This window comes from Dryobates pubescens, chromosome 11 (assembly GCF_014839835.1).
Source record: "Dryobates pubescens isolate bDryPub1 chromosome 11, bDryPub1.pri, whole genome shotgun sequence".
NCBI classification, from domain to species: domain Eukaryota; kingdom Metazoa; phylum Chordata; class Aves; order Piciformes; family Picidae; genus Dryobates; species Dryobates pubescens.
Window position 1 is genome coordinate 22630127 of NC_071622.1, and position 19326 is coordinate 22649452.

Consider the following 19326-nt stretch of genomic DNA (forward strand, 5'->3'; position numbering starts at 1 on the left):
GCATGTCGACGGTGGTGGCTCAGCCCGTGGCTGTCTTCGGCTGCCGGCCGCGGGTGGGCGGCGGCGTCTGCTTCTTGGAGGATCATGTCGTGCTGTACGCGGCGGGGACGGGCTGCCTCCGGTTCCACCTCCAGCAGAAATCGCACAAGTTCATCCCAGGTGGCACCGACCCCAGCCCGCTCCCGCTCCTAGTCCCAGCTCCAGCCCATCCTGACCCCTTTCTTCCCTGCAGGCACCGAGAAGAGCCAGGGCGTACGGGCGCTGGCCGTCAGCCCCAGACGGCAGTATTTGGCTGTCTCAGAGACGGTGGCGGAGCAGCCGGTCCTGACCGTTTATGAGCTGTTGTCGGAGCCGGTGCGGCGGCGGAAGACTCTGGTTGCCGCCGAGCTGCCGCCGCGAGAGGCGGTGTCCCTGGCCTTCTCCCCCGACTGCCGGTACCTGGCGGCCGCCACGGGTCCCCCCGACGGGTACCTCACCTATTGGTTCTGGGAGAAGCAGCGGCTGATGGCGGCGGTCCGCGTCGGGGCCGCGTGCAGTGGAGTCTGCCAGGTAACGGCCGCGGTTCTCTCGGGCTCCAGGTCCACCATGCCAGCCGCGGGCTCATTAGGCTCGCACCGGCCTTGCCGGGATACAGGAGCTTACACACCTGCCTTCCAAACTGAGCTGGGCCAGCGGCTCTGCAATTACTTGTAACACGGTGATTCACAACTGGCTGTTTCTTTGGGAGCCTGTTGCACTGTTTCACAAAGGTGATGGAAGAAGCACACGAGCTCAACAAATACTGAGTGCCAGCGAGCACCTGAGTTCAGGCTGCGGGGTATGTGCACAGGGCATTTTTCTGTGGCCACATGGCTTTTATCTGGAGCAAGAGAGAGGGAAGAAATGGCTCTAGACTACATTTTGTACAGTTTTTGTAGCCTTTCATGGCATTTGCTGTTGGCCTTTCTCAGCACTAGGACACTGGGCTAAATAAATTTTTGCTTTGACCCATAATGGACATTCTTATGTCCCTATCTCTTACATCTTGTGAGATTGTCTTACATCACATAAGCATACAACATGTCCCTTGTGTCCCAGCAGAAACGCTCATTGAATATGCTATCTGTGCTCACTAGGCATAACACACCTTTGGAAGCTCTCAGCATGCTTGTGCACCTTTTCTTTTCTGAAGTTTGTTCTGTTTGCTGGTCCAAGGAGTAGCCCAGGGAGAGCGACTAGAAGCAGGCTGATGTGGTACTCCCAACAATTCCAGCATCCTCCTTTGGCAGCACTTTCTTAGTATCTTTATTAATTGCAGGCAGATGAGAAGCTTCCAGTATGTAAGGAAAAATTCTCTCGATTTAGAAGTTCCTGTTAACAACAGAGACAGAGGAGTTTAGTAAAACTTTATTTGAATAAAGGGAGAGTCCACAGGACAATTCCTGGTGGGGTCTCTCAAACTGCTGGGAGACAGAGCTCCCCTTTTATCCTAAATCCCCGGACACAAATTTCCCTCTCCCTCTTCCCATTGGCTAAGGTACTCAGGATTTACAGTCTTTCTTGAAACGCCTACTACATGTCTCTCTTTACATGCAGCCCCCACTCCCCCCCACTACATACATCATACGTTCATTTAAATTAGGTTCTTCACTTCTCTGGGTGGAGAAGTTAATATTTAGTAGTCTATTAAGCCTGTACTCTGGCCTGAAAGTTCAAAAGTTTAGGCTGTGTTCAGAGTCTTGTCATCCACAGACAGCCTCCCACTGATTTACCCAATTACTGAATTTAAGATAAAGGTACTTTGCAGCTGCCGCTTTGTTGTTTATGCACATAGATAAGGGGAACTGTCTGGTTCCCCCCTCCCTCTTCCAACTCTCCTCAGACAATTCTTCTTTTGTAAAGACACTGGTTACTTTTAATCCCACCAAGTACATGGATTGGTAGGGCTGTAGCTGCCATTTTTTCATTTTTTCTCTCCACGCAGAGATTGGGTGAACATCTATTCCTAAAGAGAGGAGAGTAACTGATTGTAAAGGGAACTGCTGTCTAAAGTCCCATTAAGCCTCTGCTATCCTTCATGTTGGGTATTAAGGTGCCTATTCCACTGTTTTCACCAATAAATACATAATTATTTGAATTAATGGATATTCACAATGGGCAAGTTTTGCCAGAAAGAGAGAATGAATTCTGGCTTTTAAGAATGAATGGTCCCACTTTTCAGGAAACTTGTTTCTAGGAGAAGTAAAGCAGTAAAAAGGTATTTAGACATTACTTCTGTCATGTAATTCTGGAAGACAGAGACAACATTCTTTTTGGTATTGCACTGTGATTCAGACAGCAGCTTAATTGAGGTAGTGTATTTGTAGCGTCATGTACAACTGCTACACACAGATGTGAAAACTGCAATATATGGTTATGGCGGTCATTTCTTAGTCTCTTCTGTATTCCTATATGTGTCTATGAACTTTCTTCATTTCTTTGTTTTCCTGTATATCTGCATATTTGTGGACATAGTTGTATAAATATTTTCTCTCTCTTTTGTTCCATAGGTGAGCTTTAGTCCTCAAGACAATACACAAGTTTGTATCACTGGAAACGGCTTTTTTAAACTTTTTAAGTACAGTGGAGGAACTTTGAAGCAGGTGAATTTAGAAAAGGGAGAACCACAAAACTATTTGTGCCATGCTTGGCTGTCAGAGGAGGAAGTTATATGTGGTACTGACACAGGCAAACTTCTCTTGTTTGAAACGGGAGAGCTGCGCTGGGAGACAAGCATAGAGTATAAAACCCCACCCAGAGATGCAGAAGATGCAGCAACAAAAGGATGTGAAAGGTAACTCTGTTAAAACACTTAGTAATAATTTCACGCTTGTGCATGCAGATCAGTTGCAGAGTGTTCACTTCTTTCCTTCTAGTCCAATTTATGAGTAGGTTATACTATTTTATTTGCTGCTGGTAAAAATTCATTATTGTTTTTCTTTGTTCTTAAGTTTTTGTGTATTTCCTGCTTGCAGTTCTTCTGATGTCTCTTGTGAACTGGCCTCTGAAGATCCTAATCCACAACAGGACTGTTTGCCTCAAATATCTGCAATTGCAGCTTATTCCAAAGGCTTTGCATGTTCATCTAGCCCAGGAGTGGTTCTTCTGTTTGAGAAGACCACAGAAGACTACAAGGAGAGGCAGGAAATCTGGGTAAGGAGAATAAAGCTATTCCCAAGCAATTATGCAGCCTGTTTATAGAGGCGGGAGTGCTTCCAATCCAGTTATTAATAATAATTTTTAGGACATCTCTCAATTACATTGTAAGCATTAGCTAACTATCCTGATGATGTTGAAGGGAAGGGAGTTGCCAGAGGTCACACTGAAAGTCACTGACAGATGTCCTTTTGCAAGGTAGCTCTGCATGTTCCCACATGTAAAATGTGCTTTGAGGCTGCAAAACTTCAGGAAACCTCTAAAAAATTTTATTTATGAAGACTTTTGGATCTAAGAAGTAGCCAACAAGAGTTTTGAAGAACTAGGCTGCTTGGGTTTTGCCCAGAAAAAAGTTTTTCACCCCTCAGATATTTATTTCTGCTGTCATGAGACTCACTCACTCTTACTGTTATTACCTAACAGGTAATCTAGTAAGATTTTTAGCTGTTCTGTAGTGAGCTGTATGCATTGGCTTACTGCAGTCTCTGGATAAGAACTTTTAACTCTGATGACCTGGTCAAGCCTTCATACTCTAGGCCTAAAAAGTGAAATCTTCACTGTGTGTCAAACGCTGTAATAAGACTGTTATCAACCTGAATAATACACTTCAAAGTTATGTTATTTTGAGGCTACAATTTTTATTTTTGTTTAGTGCAGTATTTAAGATTACTTGTGGAATGTCCTCTGATGCTTTTTTCAGCCTTAATGCTGTAAACACAGTTACATTATCTTGTGCTCTTTTGTCATCTGCCTTGCAGTAGTTGCATGGTATTAAATATCCACGTTGCCTAACTGATATTATGTATATGCTTATTAGAGCACCATTACAGCAAAAGTTTGTGTGTATGTGCATGCATACTACTAAGACATGGAAACCTGGAATATCCCATGGAATGCGTTTCTTGTACAGCTTCCTCAGGACCTGTTCAGCAGTAGGCCAAAAAAGTCAGGCAGACAGGACATCATAAGTATATGCTTCAGCCCCTCTGAGGAAACAATAATCATTTACACAAATAAAAACCAGCTTTACACGTTTACTATGCTCTCCGCTGATCTTCTGAAGGTGAGTGCAAGCTTGCCACATTCCACAACCATTGTGTCCAGTAAGGGGGGGTATTGTAATGGCACAGGCATGGTGTTGCTTTCTATGATGCCATTTCATAAAATCCATCAAATAGCATCTGAAACCTTACAGGCTGCATGCTCTGCAGCTCAGAGAGCTTTATTTCAGTAGCCCCTTACTTAAGCATTCTTCTATTTGAATACCTGATGTTACTCAGCAGAATGAGAGAGGACACAGTTAAGACCATTTAAGGGTGCATGCCATTGTTGAACCACTCAAGTAAGGCTGTAATGAGCACACTTTCAATGTAACTATGGTGATTTATGCTCCACTGTAATATGCAGAAACCTTAATGCAATGATAATGCTGGAACAGCCATGGGAATCTCACGTTAATCTAAAATCATAGTTTCTGAAGACCTAGTTAGAAGTGAAACATCAATGGAATGAAAAAACCTTCTCTACTCTGAAGGAGTTAAATAATGGAAAGATGAGATAAATGTATTATCATGAAATAGACTTGCATGGGTACACCTGTAGATCTAACCTGCATACAGGAGTACGGGAAGATCTTTATGGATTTTCACCTACAATAATGTTCTGCGCTTACATGAGAACTATGAAGCCAACATGTTCCCTGCATCACATTTCTTGATTATTGATTGTAAAGTTAAAACCAATACTACTATCGTTATATTTTAAACATTGTTAGGTTCAAACCGATGCAGTGAAAGGGTTAAGTGGTTTCTTTCAATCTATTTGGTTACAGTATGCAAAGAGAGCTATGATAGATTTTTGACCTGACTTACTGCCTGCAGTGAAATATTGGTGATTTTTTTTGTGCTCTCATTGTTTCTCAGGTGAAGGCAGCTTATTTTGTGTATCTGAACTTCCCACTGCATTCTGCTTCAGTTACTGGTCTGGACATTTGTATTTGGAAACCCATTCTTGCAACTTGTTCCTTGGATAGATCTGTCCACATCTGGAATTACAAGATGAAGTAACGAGTTGTTTGTGTTTGTTATTGCCTCTTACTTTTTTGTATACTGTTTAGCAGTCCAACAGCAGTAATCTCGTATGAATGAGAGTGGTGTTCTGGTAAAATCCTTGCATAGTGTGGGAAGTAAATAGTCTCACTGACATAATTTGAGGAGTGTGAATATGCAGTGCCTTTAAAACCAGTTCCAAAAGAATCCAAGCCCTTTTCTATTAACCTATCTTTGTGTTTCTAAAGAAAAATTCTTCACAAATGTTTCATTTGGCTTTGTTTTAAGATGCTGTTGTCCCATCTGCATCATAGCCATAGTTCTTAAGGAAAATTACTCCATCTTTTAAGGTTCTATGGAGGAAGAGGGTCAGAAAAATAATCTCAGAAGAGATGTTTTTATAGGTTTACAACCAACAGTTCATTTAACCTTCTTCATTATATTACAGTAAAAAAATATTTACTTTGTACCTTCCACACCTTCTCTGTGAATCAGAAAGTTCAGATTTGCCTTTGTTTCCTGTAACATCTATGTGATCATTCCTTGACTGAATGACTTTTCCTCAAGGACAAGTCAGAATCAGATTGTAGCTGCAGGTGTCCTTGCTGGGCCAAACAATGTCCTGTCAGAAGTGCATAGGGAGTTTGTATTATTCTATACTGCCCAATGGTTTTCTCTTTCAGCACTGTGGAGCTGTATAAAGAATATCGGCAGGAAGCATACACAATATCACTTCATCCCAGTGGCCTTTTCTGTTTGGTTGGGTTTTCTGACAAACTACAATTTATAAGTCTACTGTATGAGGACATGCATGTTTTGAAGGAGTTTGCTGTGAGACAGTGTAGAGAGGTAAGAAGTGATGCAAAAAATTAATCTGGGGAGTTGCAGGGAGCAGAGTGGTAGAGAAATGACAGAAGACAGAAGCCTTTCCAATAGATCCTAGTAGGATTTACGGTATCAAAGCACAGAGAAAAGGATTCTGATTATTGGAAAATAAGCCTGGAGACTGATGTGTAACTGTGGACCTGAGAAGCAGCAGAAGGGGTAGTTTGCTCAGAAATACTCAAGGACTGGATTTTACAGGGGAAATCACCATTAAGAAATCAGTAAGAGGTGGATTATGACATGGACTTTTAGCTTTGTGTAACATGCTGATATTCAGTCATGTTGCTAGAATTCAATGCATAAATGTTTTTAACCATTGCATCTACTGCAATAGGTGCTTGTGTTCTTTTTGTAGTGCTCATTCAGTAATGGAGGCCATCTTTTTGCTGCAGTTAATGGAAATGTAATTCAAATTTATTCCAGCATCACCTTCGAGAATATTAATAATCTGAAAGGACATAGCGGGAAGGTTAGTAAACAAATCCTATGCAATACAACTCATTAAAGTATGTATGTTGATAAGATGCATTTTGAAAAGGTAAAGTACAATTTTAAATCCAGAATGGGCCCAAAAATAAAAAGTAGAAATAGAAAAGTAAGTTTGGGTTAGGTAGACGTCAGTGTATACATTTACTATATGCATCTAAAGAATCTGCCCTTAAATTGAAGGTGAATGATTGGCAGGTAGCTGAACCAGGAAAAGCATTCCAGTAATAAATAAATTCTAAACATAAATGTACTACTCACTGTTGAAATGAGCAGTCTCCTGATAGTGTGTTCATAAAGTAGTTCTTACTGATATTATTTTTTTTAAATGCTAAAATGCAACTAGTTGAGAAATACCTAGGGATTTTAAAGTGAGACTTAGAAGTATGATTCCAAAGTTGTCCTGGATTTACCAGTAAAATGGCTCCATGCTATATGTTTGTAACCTACATATTAGGCTCCTTGGTGCGTTTTGCTTTTGCCAGATACATGCAGTTAAATGGAGTGCAGATGATGCTAAAGTTTTCTCCTGCGACACACATGGGGCTGTGTATGAGTGGAACTTGTCGGAAGGTAAAAAGGATTCAGAGTGTGTGCTTGAGTCCTGCAGCTACAGCAGCATTGCCCTGTCTTCTGATGCCAAAATTATTTTTGCTGTTGGATCTGACCAAACTCTCAAAGAAATTTCAGAGTCTTCGGTGAGCTAACAACTATTTTGGGCTTTTGCTAAATTCTCTGGGGAGGGTAGTGGTGCTTAGTGCTTTGGATTCCTTATTATATACATGGTAAGTAGGAATTGGTCTGGTTTTGATAAATGGCTGCACTGGCACTTTTCTTGTGTTCTAATGTGTTTTACCATGAAGCCTGAAATGTTATTTTGGTTCATATTTCTATAATTATTTACCTAGAAATCTAATCCAGCTAACAAACTGGCTTGGCAAGATTGTATCAAATGTCTTGCTGAAGAACAAGCACATTGCAGTTACTACTGTAAGTTACATGCATTATTTTTATCCAGAAAAGTAGATAATTTTATGTGATAACCATTACGTCTTTCAGAAGTGATCAGTGTGTGGAACTTGGGTTGAAATTTTAAGAGTGCATATCTAGCTTAATACTAATTACTCCTAGGAGCACTTAGATTCTTTTAATTGCATTATTTGCTACAGGCAGATCTATGACAATTGCTTATGCAGTTATAAGTAATCAAATAGTATTAGTGAACTTACTGGGATTTTGTGGGGGTTGCCTTTTGTTTGCTTTTTTTTCCAGATCCAGCATGAAGTGTCTGCTTTTGGTGTTCCTTATACTGCAGTAGCTGTTTCTCGTTCTGGGCACATGGTGTTTGTTGGTACATCTTTGGGAACAATTCGAGCTATGAAGTACCCATTGCCTCTGACAGGAGATTTCAATGAGTACCACGCCCATGCAGGGGCTGTTACAAAGGTAACAGTGCTTTCTTTTCTCCACAATACCAGCTGCATACGTCTTTCTTAGTGCTGATTCTCTTTCCTGTGTTCTTACTGCCACTGTTGACTTTCTGTGACAGGTAGTATGTGGGTGGGGAGAAGAATTTGGTATAAAGTCAAACTGTATCTCCCATTCTTCTTTGTCTTTCTTCTAAGATGTCCATGACAAATGATGACCTATTTCTGCTCACTGCCTCAGAGGATGGCTCTATATTTATCTGGAAAGTGTTTGATAAAAGATATGGGATACTAAGGCAGCTAAAGCAAGTTGAGTATGCTGAGGAAGTGCTGATCATGAGATCAGATATAGAAGAGAAGGTAAGAGGAGCAACGTGTGGACACGAACCACAGGATTCCTAGTGTACAGACTAGGAATTATGTTTGCATAATGGTTGTGACTACCTGTTCCTACGTGGCCTTCTGTTTAAGACAGCTTGCGTAGCTTTCGTCATAAAAAAACCTTACAGCAAGTAGCTGCAGCTGCTTGTTAGTATGCAAACTGTATTGTGTGAACAGTGGGTGTGGAGAAAAGTTTAGACATTTCTCTAATACTTTCCCCAATCTCTTGAAAGCAGTTTTGATGGAATATAAAAGTCAGAAGCTGCATTTCTTTCAAGCATCTTGTAAAATAGCAAAGTACTTTCTTTTTTTTAACTTTGTGGCTGAAAATTCCCTGCAAAGCCTGTCTTTCATAAATATGTGCATGTAAATAAACTGTCCATAACAAGCTGTTGCTAATGGCAGATAATCTCTCTGTTGAAAGCATCTTCTCTGTGTCCTAACAGAATCAGGCAATGCTGGACCTGCAGATTCGTGTGAAAAAACTACAGGCAGAAAATGATTACGAGCTGTGTTTCAAGGACATATTCTATAATAAAAAAATAAAGGAATTAGAAAAGAATTTTACTCAGGAAATAGATTCCCTTAAAAGCAAACACCAGGTATGATTCATATTGCTAACCAAATACCAAAAAGTCTTTCACTAAAGAATTGAATTCAAGCTTGCATTATATATGTATTAATTCCATAAAACACTAATTATTCCTTTCCAAGAAAGAGTCTTGATATTTGTAAAGCATGAAGCCACCTTTGAGTCAAGGATCTTGTAAATACAAGGGGATGCAGGAGTTCTTCTAGGTAGCCTATTAAGAAACAACTCCAGCACTAAATGCTGTCTGACGGATCAGAAGGCTGTATCACCCTTGAGAAGAAATAAGCCCATGCTTTAAAAACTCCATCACAAATAAAGTTGCAGCTTGAACTTTACTATCTAGACAGGAATTTGTGGAATGGCAAATTCTCCTCAAGCAGGCACAGACAAAGAAGTAGAGGCTCTTGCAAATCACAAACTTTTCATGTTAGATTAGGATTATAGGGTACCCTGTATTATATGAACTCCATTTGCTACTTTCCCTTAGCTTTCCATAGCTTTGTAATTTGTCATAATAAATTAACCTCTTGGAAAACTTGATTTAGTGACATATGGCATCTGAATTCTGGTGAGAGACTTTAAACATAAATTTTGTTATGTATGTGATCCCTGCCAGGGGCAAGCACAAACAATTTAGACACTGCTTTGCCTAGTTTCACATTAAGTTTTTGGTTTTGTTTGTTTGTTTTTTTTCCCCAGACTTTAAAGGCAGAGAAAGAAAAACAGGAGCTACAACACGAGCTTCAACTGTCTGAGCTGATGAATAAACAGGCCAGGGAGTTGCAACAGCTAGGTTAGACTATAACAAGCATTTGTAACTAGAATCTGGAGGAAGCACATTAATTTCATGTGGCAGGGAGGGATTGTGAGAGTACAAGGGAAAAATGCATATATGTGATACAGGTATTGCAGACCAAACGTCTGTCTAAATTACACCACATACATGATGACCATAATGAGAATATGTACATGGGCAATGTATCTTGGATGTCTGGGGTTCTGAGGGGGTAGCTGACACAGGAAGGCTGTGCTGCCATCCAGTGAGACCTGGACAGGCTGGAGATCTGGGCAAAGGCAAACCTCATGATGTTCAATAAGGACAAGTGCAGAGTCCTGGATCTGGGGATGAATAACACCAGGCACCAGTACAGGTTAGAGGTCATCCTGCTGGAAAGCAGCTCCCTGGAGAAAGACCTTGGAGTCCCAGCAGACAGCAAGTTATCCGTGGCACAGCAATGTGCCCTTGTGGCCAAGAGGGCCAATGTAATCCTGAGGTGCATTAAGAAAAGTGTGCCCAGCAGGTCTAGGGAGGTTCTCCTCCCCCTTTACTCTGTCCTGGTGAGACCACATCTGGAATACTGTGTCCAGTTTTGGACCCCTAGCATTCTGTGATTTCTTCATTTATCTTGTAGTTCATTGTACAAGAACAGTAAAGTCATACAGTTGAACAGGGAGGCTAACATACAACACACACAGCATAAAAATATTTGAATCAGATTTACAATCAAGATAAAACAGAAATACTGTGCATTAGTACAAAAAAGGAAGTTCACCCATAAATGAGTCCATTGCCTACTCATACTCCTTAACAGCTATGCTTATCATAGAATCATAAAAGCATGGGGAGATCATTGAGTCCAACCACCCTGCCAAAGCAGGATCACCTAGGGCAGGTCACACAGGAACACATCCAGATGTGTCTTGAAAGTTTTTAGAGAAAGAGACTCCACAACCTCCCTGGGCAGCCTGTTTCAGTGCTCCATCACCCTTACAGTAAAGAATTTTTTCCTCAGGTTGAAGTGGAACTTCCTGTTTTCCAGTTTGTGTCCATTACCCCTCGTCCTATCACAGGACACCACTGAAAAGAGACTAGCACCTTCTTGGCTCACACCCTTCAGATATTTATATACATTAATAAGGTCTCCTCTCAACCTTCTCTTTTTCCAGACTAAGCAGCCCCATGTCTCTCTGCCTTTCCTCATAAGACACACGTTTCAGTCCTTTAATCATCCTTGTAGCCCTCCCTGGGACACACTCTAATGTGTCTAGTGTCTGGGGAGGCCAGAACTGGACACAATACTCCAGTTTATACAGCTCTGTTATGGTTGTCCTCTCAAAAGAATGGCTAAATGAGCTCTTATTAGTTTGTGGTAAGGCAGAGTAGGAGATTTTGGTGTATGTTTAGATTTGGAGCAGAACAACATTCTGTCCCAATGCAACAAGCAGAGATATAGCACAGTATTCAGAGACACACCTGTGAGGTGAATGTCAGCTTTGGAACAGGCAGTATTAGTGAAGGGGTAAGTAAAAGAAAGACCAGGAAACTCAAGAGATGGTTTTCTGATGTAAAATTTTGTGTGGCCACAGAGTCTAAATCCCTTATAGATCTGATGAAGAAAGATAAGGGCTTCTAATGTAACTTATTGCAACCAGCTACCAAAAACTCAGCAAGTAGGACATGGATGACTGTAGAGGATAGGCTACCCCTCTCTTTTCCTTTAGTTTTATTCATTCCATATGTTTCCTGTTACCAGAATCTGACAGTAACCAGAAACTCTTAAAGGAAAATGAGAAATACGAGGATCTGAAAGTGAAAGCCCAGAGGATGCAGGAGGAATACGAGAAACAATTGCACAATTTAGAAGAAAGCAAAAGCAGTGCTGTGAAGGAGCTAACGGAATCTTATGAGGCAAAACTTAACAAGAAATCTGTTCTGCTGGAAGAGGTAGGAAACCTGATTTGCAGTTTGGATTATTGATGAAATTCATCTCCAAGTGTGATAAAATGTTGCCAAAGAAAGGAGAGATTGTCTCACTCCATGAACATTCTAATCTGCCTGTAACCTTGGGGAAATATGTTGACAGGTAGAATAGTACTAAGGAAAGCCCATCTGAGTTACCAACTTTTCTGAGCTACACACCTTGAGCAAGAAACCTGCTAAGTTTAATATCCTTGGATATTCTCAGCTTCACCGCTCTTTCTCCTAGATTCAAGAATTCCTCCATTAATGTGGGTTAAGTTATACATTTGCTGTAATTGAAGACAGATTCAATTACCTTGTTCTAGTGAAAAGATAACATTTTCAGTCCTGAGTCACAAAGTTCTTACCTGCATAATTTGGAGAACAAAGAGAAATACTCTGAGTACTTCAAAAAATCCTGCACATTAAGGTCAAAGACAGCTCAGCAAAGGGCAGCCAGATAACTGATACTTAGATATCTAAGGTGAATAAGTTCTATCAGCATTGCTGTTTGCAGCCCTGTGTTGCAATACCGATTTGGAAAGCATGTGAGGAATGAATGCAAGAGAGACATACAGAGATTAATGCAAACCTGAGTGGTTTTCTTGGTCATAACTGATCAGAAACTGCAATTTCAAAAGATCTTCTCAAGTGTTACTCACGTTTGTGTTTTCTGCTGCTGGAACAAGTTTGCTGATGTTAGTCTTTGGGCCAGGTTCCTAACTTGAAGCATCCAAACCTGAAGAAGAGGGTGGTTTTTTAAAAAAATATTTGATGTTTGCCTTAACAATTTTGAAAGTTACTTTAATCCCCTAAGAACATACTACCTTAAATGCCATTGCTGCAGTTGAAGAGTCCCCTAAATGTAGATCTTCCCAGGAGAAACAAAGTCACAAATAAAGAATTCCCCATTTCTTTATCAGTCTCTTATTTTCTTCATATTTACTTTCCTTAACTGTAGGCAAATGAGAATATGAAGGAGCAGCTCCAAGCACATGAAGAAATTATAAAACAAATGGAAGAAGATGGAGACCAAGAAATTCTGGAAATCAAAGTCAAGTATCAAAGATGCCTTATGGAAGAAAAGGAATCAAACCACCAACTGAAGGGAGAAATAGGAATCATGACTAAAAGGGTATCTTTTATTCTGTGATGGGATCGGACCTGCACATGGCTAGCCAAGGATTAAATGTGATTAATGCCATGTCAACATACTTAATTTAGTCTATAAATAGGTGGCATTTCATATGAGAACAGTAGCCCCTTCTTACATTAATTGGAATGTTTTAGAATATTTGAGCAGAAGAAGCTGTGTGCTGATTGTATTGCTGATATGATTAGAGATAGAAGAGGTGTGGGGTTTTTAGTGCACTTTCTTTTATCTTATGTATTTTCAAATTATAAATAGTATTCTAGGATGGGACAGAAATGAAATTTGCTTTTTTTTTACAAGATCTAATGCATTGCTTTGTTAGGAAAATACTTCTACTGCTTCATTCAATGCAGTAAACACTTTGTGTTTTGTATGCATCATCATTTTTAATTTGTTTTACTAGGATTTTTAAAGAGGCATAAAGCCTTTCAGCTCTTTTACTCAAGGAGTACTACATTTACCTAAGGATGGTAGAGGTACATGTTTTCAATTTCTTCAGAATCTACCTGGAGACAAAGCATCTCTTTCTCCATACCCTCTATTATTATGGTACTGTTTTGAGTTCTGTTGTCTTTCAGACACAAGGGGTTTTCTTCATGGGTCCTCACAGTTTGACCAGCACCATTCCTTGTTTACAGCTTTCTTGGCTTCACAGATCTTAGTACTGAGATGGGGATTTTGAGGGTACCCAAGAGCTATAACAGGGTACCCTTCCAGTCTACTTTTGACATCTTCAGAGAAGTATAACAAGTGATCATGTTAAAATAATTTTCCATGGGTTGAATGTTATTTGAAGCTGATGCTCAGGTGTAATACCCACACTCTTTTTACTTGCAAATTTCTTGTAACACAGTGAGCATTTTATCAGAATATACAGAAAATGCAAAAAATGAGTATTCAACCCACTTTTGAGTTACAGGTATTGCAGTGATGTGATCCTTTATCTTATCTTAGTTTGATATTACTTATCCCACAATGTCTACAAGGTATTTTACAGAGTAGGATGGCTCAGTTATGTGCAACCTTTGGAGTCTGTTAAGTTCTTACTTGTTTGCCTTTCTAGCTGAATAACCTACAGGACAAGCTTGCGGAGCGAAACAGGGACGCTGAGAAAATGAGACAGGAACAACAGATGCTGGAAGGCATCATTAAGTCACTAGAGCAGGACATCTTGACACTGAAGACAGAGATTCAAGAGAGAGACAACATTGTCCAAGACAAGGTGAGAAACTGGACGATTAACTGAGATCAAAGTCACCCTCCCTGAACTTATTACAAGTCTTTATTTCAATAGCATTGCCTTGTGATAAGACCACAGGACCAGAAACTCAGTTTTAACTTAAAGAATTTGCAATGTTTAGTTTGGGATTTTAGTTTTCAGTTGACATTCTAAACTTTTCTTGGGGGTCTCATGCTGAATGTATTGAGTTTCTCATCCCCTCTTCTGGGATCTGTAGAGGGCTCTTTCCAATATTTGCCCCCTCCTTCCTACTCAATCTGTGTAGACGTGCAACTAAAGGTCAGCCTTCCACTAGATCTGGGGTGACTGCTGGTTTCACCTCTGCCACATTTGTGCCTTGTCCTGGCAATCTGTTTTGAGAGTGCTGTGTCTGAATCTGATCTATCTATTTCTCCCAGGAGAAGCAGATACATGACCTAAAAAAGAAAAATCAGGAACTGGGAAAGTTGAAGATCATACTGAATCAAAAAACAGAAGAGTTTATGAAGCAAATAGAGTCACGTGAAAACGAAATTAGAACAATGAAGGAGCAGATCCGTGAGGTGACTCTCTCATTTGCCCGCTGCTTCTAAGCCTTTTGTCTGAATACAAAGATGACCTGGCAAGTCCCATGGAATGACTCCACCCTGTTTGTTCATTGACTTCTTTCAAGGATGCACAGCACTGATTCAATATCTTTACAGCTAATAAAAACATTTGTACACAATAGCTGCCCTTTAATTTTCTATCATGTGCTACCAATTATCAACACAGTTATTTAAGTTTCTGATTCAGTATTTAATTGTACACCTTGATAATACCAATTTTGCTTAAAATTAGATCCTGCCCTTATGTGGTTGCCCTCCACACACCCTGCGGAGTTTGCAAGATACTGCCTTTACTGACCTGCAGGAACAGAAAGTAAACTTCTCTGAGAAAAGCTGCATATTTATGCATCCATAACTCTGTTTAGGGATTGATTAGGTGTTACTGTTCATCAACTAATCCATGGAAAATGTCCATGTATTCATACTTAGCTTGCAGCAAATTCATTGGGGCGACTTCTTTATGCTATAAACTTACTGTGATCTCCCCGTAGATGTACCTTTAGCTCAGTCGAATTAGGGCTGTGGTGACATAGCTCATCAGTAACCCCTTAGTTTTCACAAGACTGATTATTCTGAACAAAAGCCTTTAAAATAAAAAAACTAATGAACAACATCAGACTAGCATGAAAGCCCCATTCTTTCTTTTGGTCACCATCTTGTGCCAACAAATGCTGTAGTAGCCTTACAGCTTTTTGCCCTCTGTTCTTCTACATGCGTGCCCACAGCTTTTCAGTGCATTTGCTTCTTTTCAGCATCAGGTTCTTCTTAATGTTGCACTTACTCTTTCCACTATTGGCTGTTCATTTCCATCTCACCTATTTTTATTCGGATGGAACAGTAAAGCCCCAGTTCAACTCAAGGAAATGAAGGGGCATCACATTATTTAAGTTCCTGCTAACTTGAAAGGGAGTTGAAAATCTGTTTTTGTGTTTTCCGTATATTCTGACAGAGGGCAGTGTTGTGCTGACGTTTTTCATGTTGCAATTCAACCTGAAGGGGACATCTGCACTCTCAAGACTAATTCTAATCTCTGGTTTTCCTGTTACGTGTTGTTTTTTCATGTCTCCTTTTAATCCTGATTTCTTCCTCCTGTTTCCTTTCAGATGGAGCGGGAAAACGAGCAATTGCACAAGGAGACCACACAGCTGAAGCTGAACATAGCACAAATGCGACAGAAACTAAAGGCAATGGAGCATGAGATGCAAAGACAGAGGGAGAGGGTATGGAGTACAACCACTGTGCAAGTCCTACATAATGAAGTTTGTGGGGAAGGAACACTGCAAAAGCATTAATCTGAGCAAATGGGTATTTCAGGGATACTGTGTCCAAGGATCAGGAGTCTCTGGTCAATGGGGACAAAGACAGAAAACTTCCAAGCTTGCAACCAGGGTTACAGAGTTAATGTTTTCTTAAACGAATCTATTTATCTATGTGGCAGTTTGTCCAACCAACACATATTCTACTGGGTTTAACAGATCAGTGAAACAAGTGTTTAAATGACTACCCTTTCCTGCCCAAGCTTGAAATCAGGAGACACTTGGCCTGAACAGGATCAGCACATAGGCTACCACCTATGTAGGCATTTGCAGGGTTAAGGGTGGGCCTATTAATGGAGAAGATAGGGACTTGTTGTGTTTGACAACAAGCCTGTTGAGCACAAGGTAGGAAAAGGGACTGAAAGTGAAGGTGAATGAGCTTAGCAGGCAGTGCAGGAATGAGGGAGCAGGTAGAGAGATCTGAAAGAAGCCATGTAGAGGATGAGAAGGCAATCTTGACATGAAATCATTGAGTTGTGCATATATGTTTTGTCCCTCATTAATTGTCTGCGTGTTGTTTCTAAATAAGATTATAGGTTGTTTGGGAAAGAACAGTGAGGGGTAGCATTTGTGATAAGCCACTGGTTTAAAGGTGAGATCTCTGGATGCTGGCACTTACTTTACCTAATGCAAGTATCCTGGATTATAATTACTGCTAAAACTTACCATTGTTCTTCAAAATGTAGTGCTCACATCCCTAGCAGATTCTTTTATGATTTATGGAGTTTTTTAACTTAAAGTAAAGTACATGTGAGCTTTCACCAGACCTTCTAGAAAAGTGCATGACAGAGTGCTCTGATGAGCCAAATAAGAATGTACCTAATTCATTCTTGCAGAAACAAAATATGGAAACTCTCGTCAGCCGATTTAAAACAGATCTTCATAATTGTGTGGGCTTCATTCAGGATTCAAAAAAAATGAAGCATGAGATCCGTGAGCTCTACACCAAGTACGTGCAGCAATCGGACCTGGTGAGTCAGGGCCTTTGTCTTCTGTTTGCAGATTAATTTTTCTGGTAGTCTAATTACTGAGGCAAAATGCTGTGCCCCCTCAGGCGGAGACTGAACCAGTAGACATAGATTTGCAGCAGGAGTACATGAGACAGAAAGAGTACCTCGAGAGGAATTTGACAGCTTTAAAAAAGGCAAGGGTGAAGGATCAAGAAATCCACCAAGCTGCTTATAGGCGCATCCTGCAGGTAATAAGCCTTTTCCTTACGGTGTAGAAAGGGAAGAAAGAAGCAGCTGCACAAAGGAGACTTCAGTAGCCTTACCAATATAGTTTCTTAGGACTTTGAAACAGTTTTGGGTTGATCTCTGACAGAAATTCCTACATTTTTCAAGTACTTATGTTCAAGAATAATATTCCTTGAGCTACCGAAGTTCTGTAATTTTCTGGACAAAAAGAGCAAAATCTCTGAAGTCATAAATTGTTTTACAGATGCTTTTGTTTATCTCCCACTCCCTAATGTAAAAGGATCTTGGGAATCTCTGCTGCACAGCTATTTTTTTAATCAATTGATGTGCTTATTTTTTATTTCAAACAGTATTTATCATTGCTATCATAATCAATTTGCACCTGAGCGCCATGCTGTACTTGCTCTGTAGTAGTGTTTAGGAGGTAATTTTGAAGGAGGGGAAGGAAAAAAAATTACTTTCTGTGGCAACATAGTCCTGTGACTACTGGTCTGAAGTCAGAAGAACTTCCTGCTTTTCACATTCAGATAATTCAGGGAATTTCAGAAACACATGATGAATATACCTGCTCATGCTAAGTTTGTTTGCTCAGAATCCTTGTTCCTCACACAGCAAGGTAAACCTGTGACTGCAGGCATGAAAGATACAAATTGTTTTCATCTGGAGTGAGAGGAACTAAAGCTCCACACCAAAGGTCCTTGATGAGTACAGCTCTTGTACAGTCTCTTCTCAGCATGATCTCCTTCCACTCAGCTACCGTTTCCTTTTCCCCTCATTAGTCCTTTCTTTATTGTTAACTTATTATGCTTCCTCAGAATCATTAGAACTCTGTCCTCCCCTAAATCAACTTCATTTTCTATTTATTCATAGAGTGTCTTCAGGCTTAGGAAGCTGCAAGCTTCTTCCCTGGACCTGTTTTTTTAATCCTTCTGCAAGTTAGACGTTTCCTTTTGCCCAAACAGTTTCAGAAAATAACTTGAAGAATTTTCTTGCTGGAATATGGTGACAGATTGTGCTAATAACGATAATACTTGATGTCTTAGATCAGTATGCCTAACATGAAATGATGGTTAAAACTGAATTAATAAAACATCTGGAAGATGAAGATATCAAAGGTTATAACCAGCCTGGTTTCTTCAAAGAAAATGCATCTCTGAATTATAGTTGATAAAGGAGACTTCACAGGCAAGAGGAATTACCGTGGTCTTTCAGTCCTTCACAGGGACCTTTTAAGACTAGTTTAGTCAAATTTCTGACAGAACTTGCTTTGAAAAAGTAAATGACATCTTGATGGCCTTCTGCCTCTGTATTTCTATTATTCCTCAGTTACGCTTACATTTTCAGAGCTGTACATTCCTCTGAGTGATTGTTCATAGGTACATTCTACTATTGACTGCTGCAATGATTCTATGATATCAGTGTCTGCCCCAACTATATGAAGATACATATTGCTGAGCCAGATAGTATCTGTGCTTTCCCTCATAGGCATATTGTTTTTGCAGGAAAATGCGAGTCTGATTAAGGATATCAACGACTTGCGGCAAGAACTGAAGGTGGCCCAGAGCCAGGTACATGACCTCCGGTCAACACTAAAATTAGCCGAGAAAAAACAAGCCATTGAAGACACAGGTGAATAGTACTTCTTGTATGTTTTCTCTATTGTCAGTGCTCCTTCCATAAGGCCTTTTTGTCTTTGGTGAACAATTCTGTTACTGTCTGTACATCATTCCAGCTTCTCTGCCTGGTGCTACCTGTTATATTGCAACATTAGTTGTAGAGGGTGCTAAATACTGCAGAATCCTAGTGCACAACTCTACTCCTTCAGCCCTGCAAAATGCCTTTTCTTGTTCATGCCGAAGAACTCTGTGAGCTGAATCTTTGTTACTCTGCTCTGTCCTCTCTGATTTTATCTTCTAGCTCCTGCCAGCCCAGCTGTCCTAAGGCTGAATGCAGAGAAGGAAAATGAGAAAATCATAGAAATGCAGCAGCTAGAAATTCAATACCTGCGAAGCCAAATCCAGGAGAAGAGTAAGTCCCTGGAGTTCTCTTAATCAGAGATCTTCCTAAGCTGAATCCGGAAAGAAGCCAAAAGGCACAATAA

General features: G+C 40.3%; 1 protein-coding gene across 1 annotated transcript; it reads left to right on the forward strand.

Annotated features, from left to right (window-relative positions):
* The first annotated feature begins 1 nt into the window (after window position 1).
* Window positions 2-19326, forward strand: CFAP57 (cilia and flagella associated protein 57). The gene is given in 23 exon segments (XM_054164958.1): window positions 2-159; window positions 233-549; window positions 2529-2812; window positions 2994-3171; window positions 4085-4237; window positions 5097-5236; window positions 5906-6071; window positions 6463-6576; window positions 7079-7291; window positions 7866-8039; window positions 8219-8380; window positions 8848-9003; window positions 9693-9786; window positions 11528-11718; window positions 12695-12868; window positions 13950-14108; window positions 14525-14668; window positions 15817-15933; window positions 16866-17000; window positions 17084-17227; window positions 18728-18854; window positions 19143-19265; window positions 19268-19326. Coding segments are annotated over 23 exon segments (3681 nt in total). The 5' UTR covers window position 2.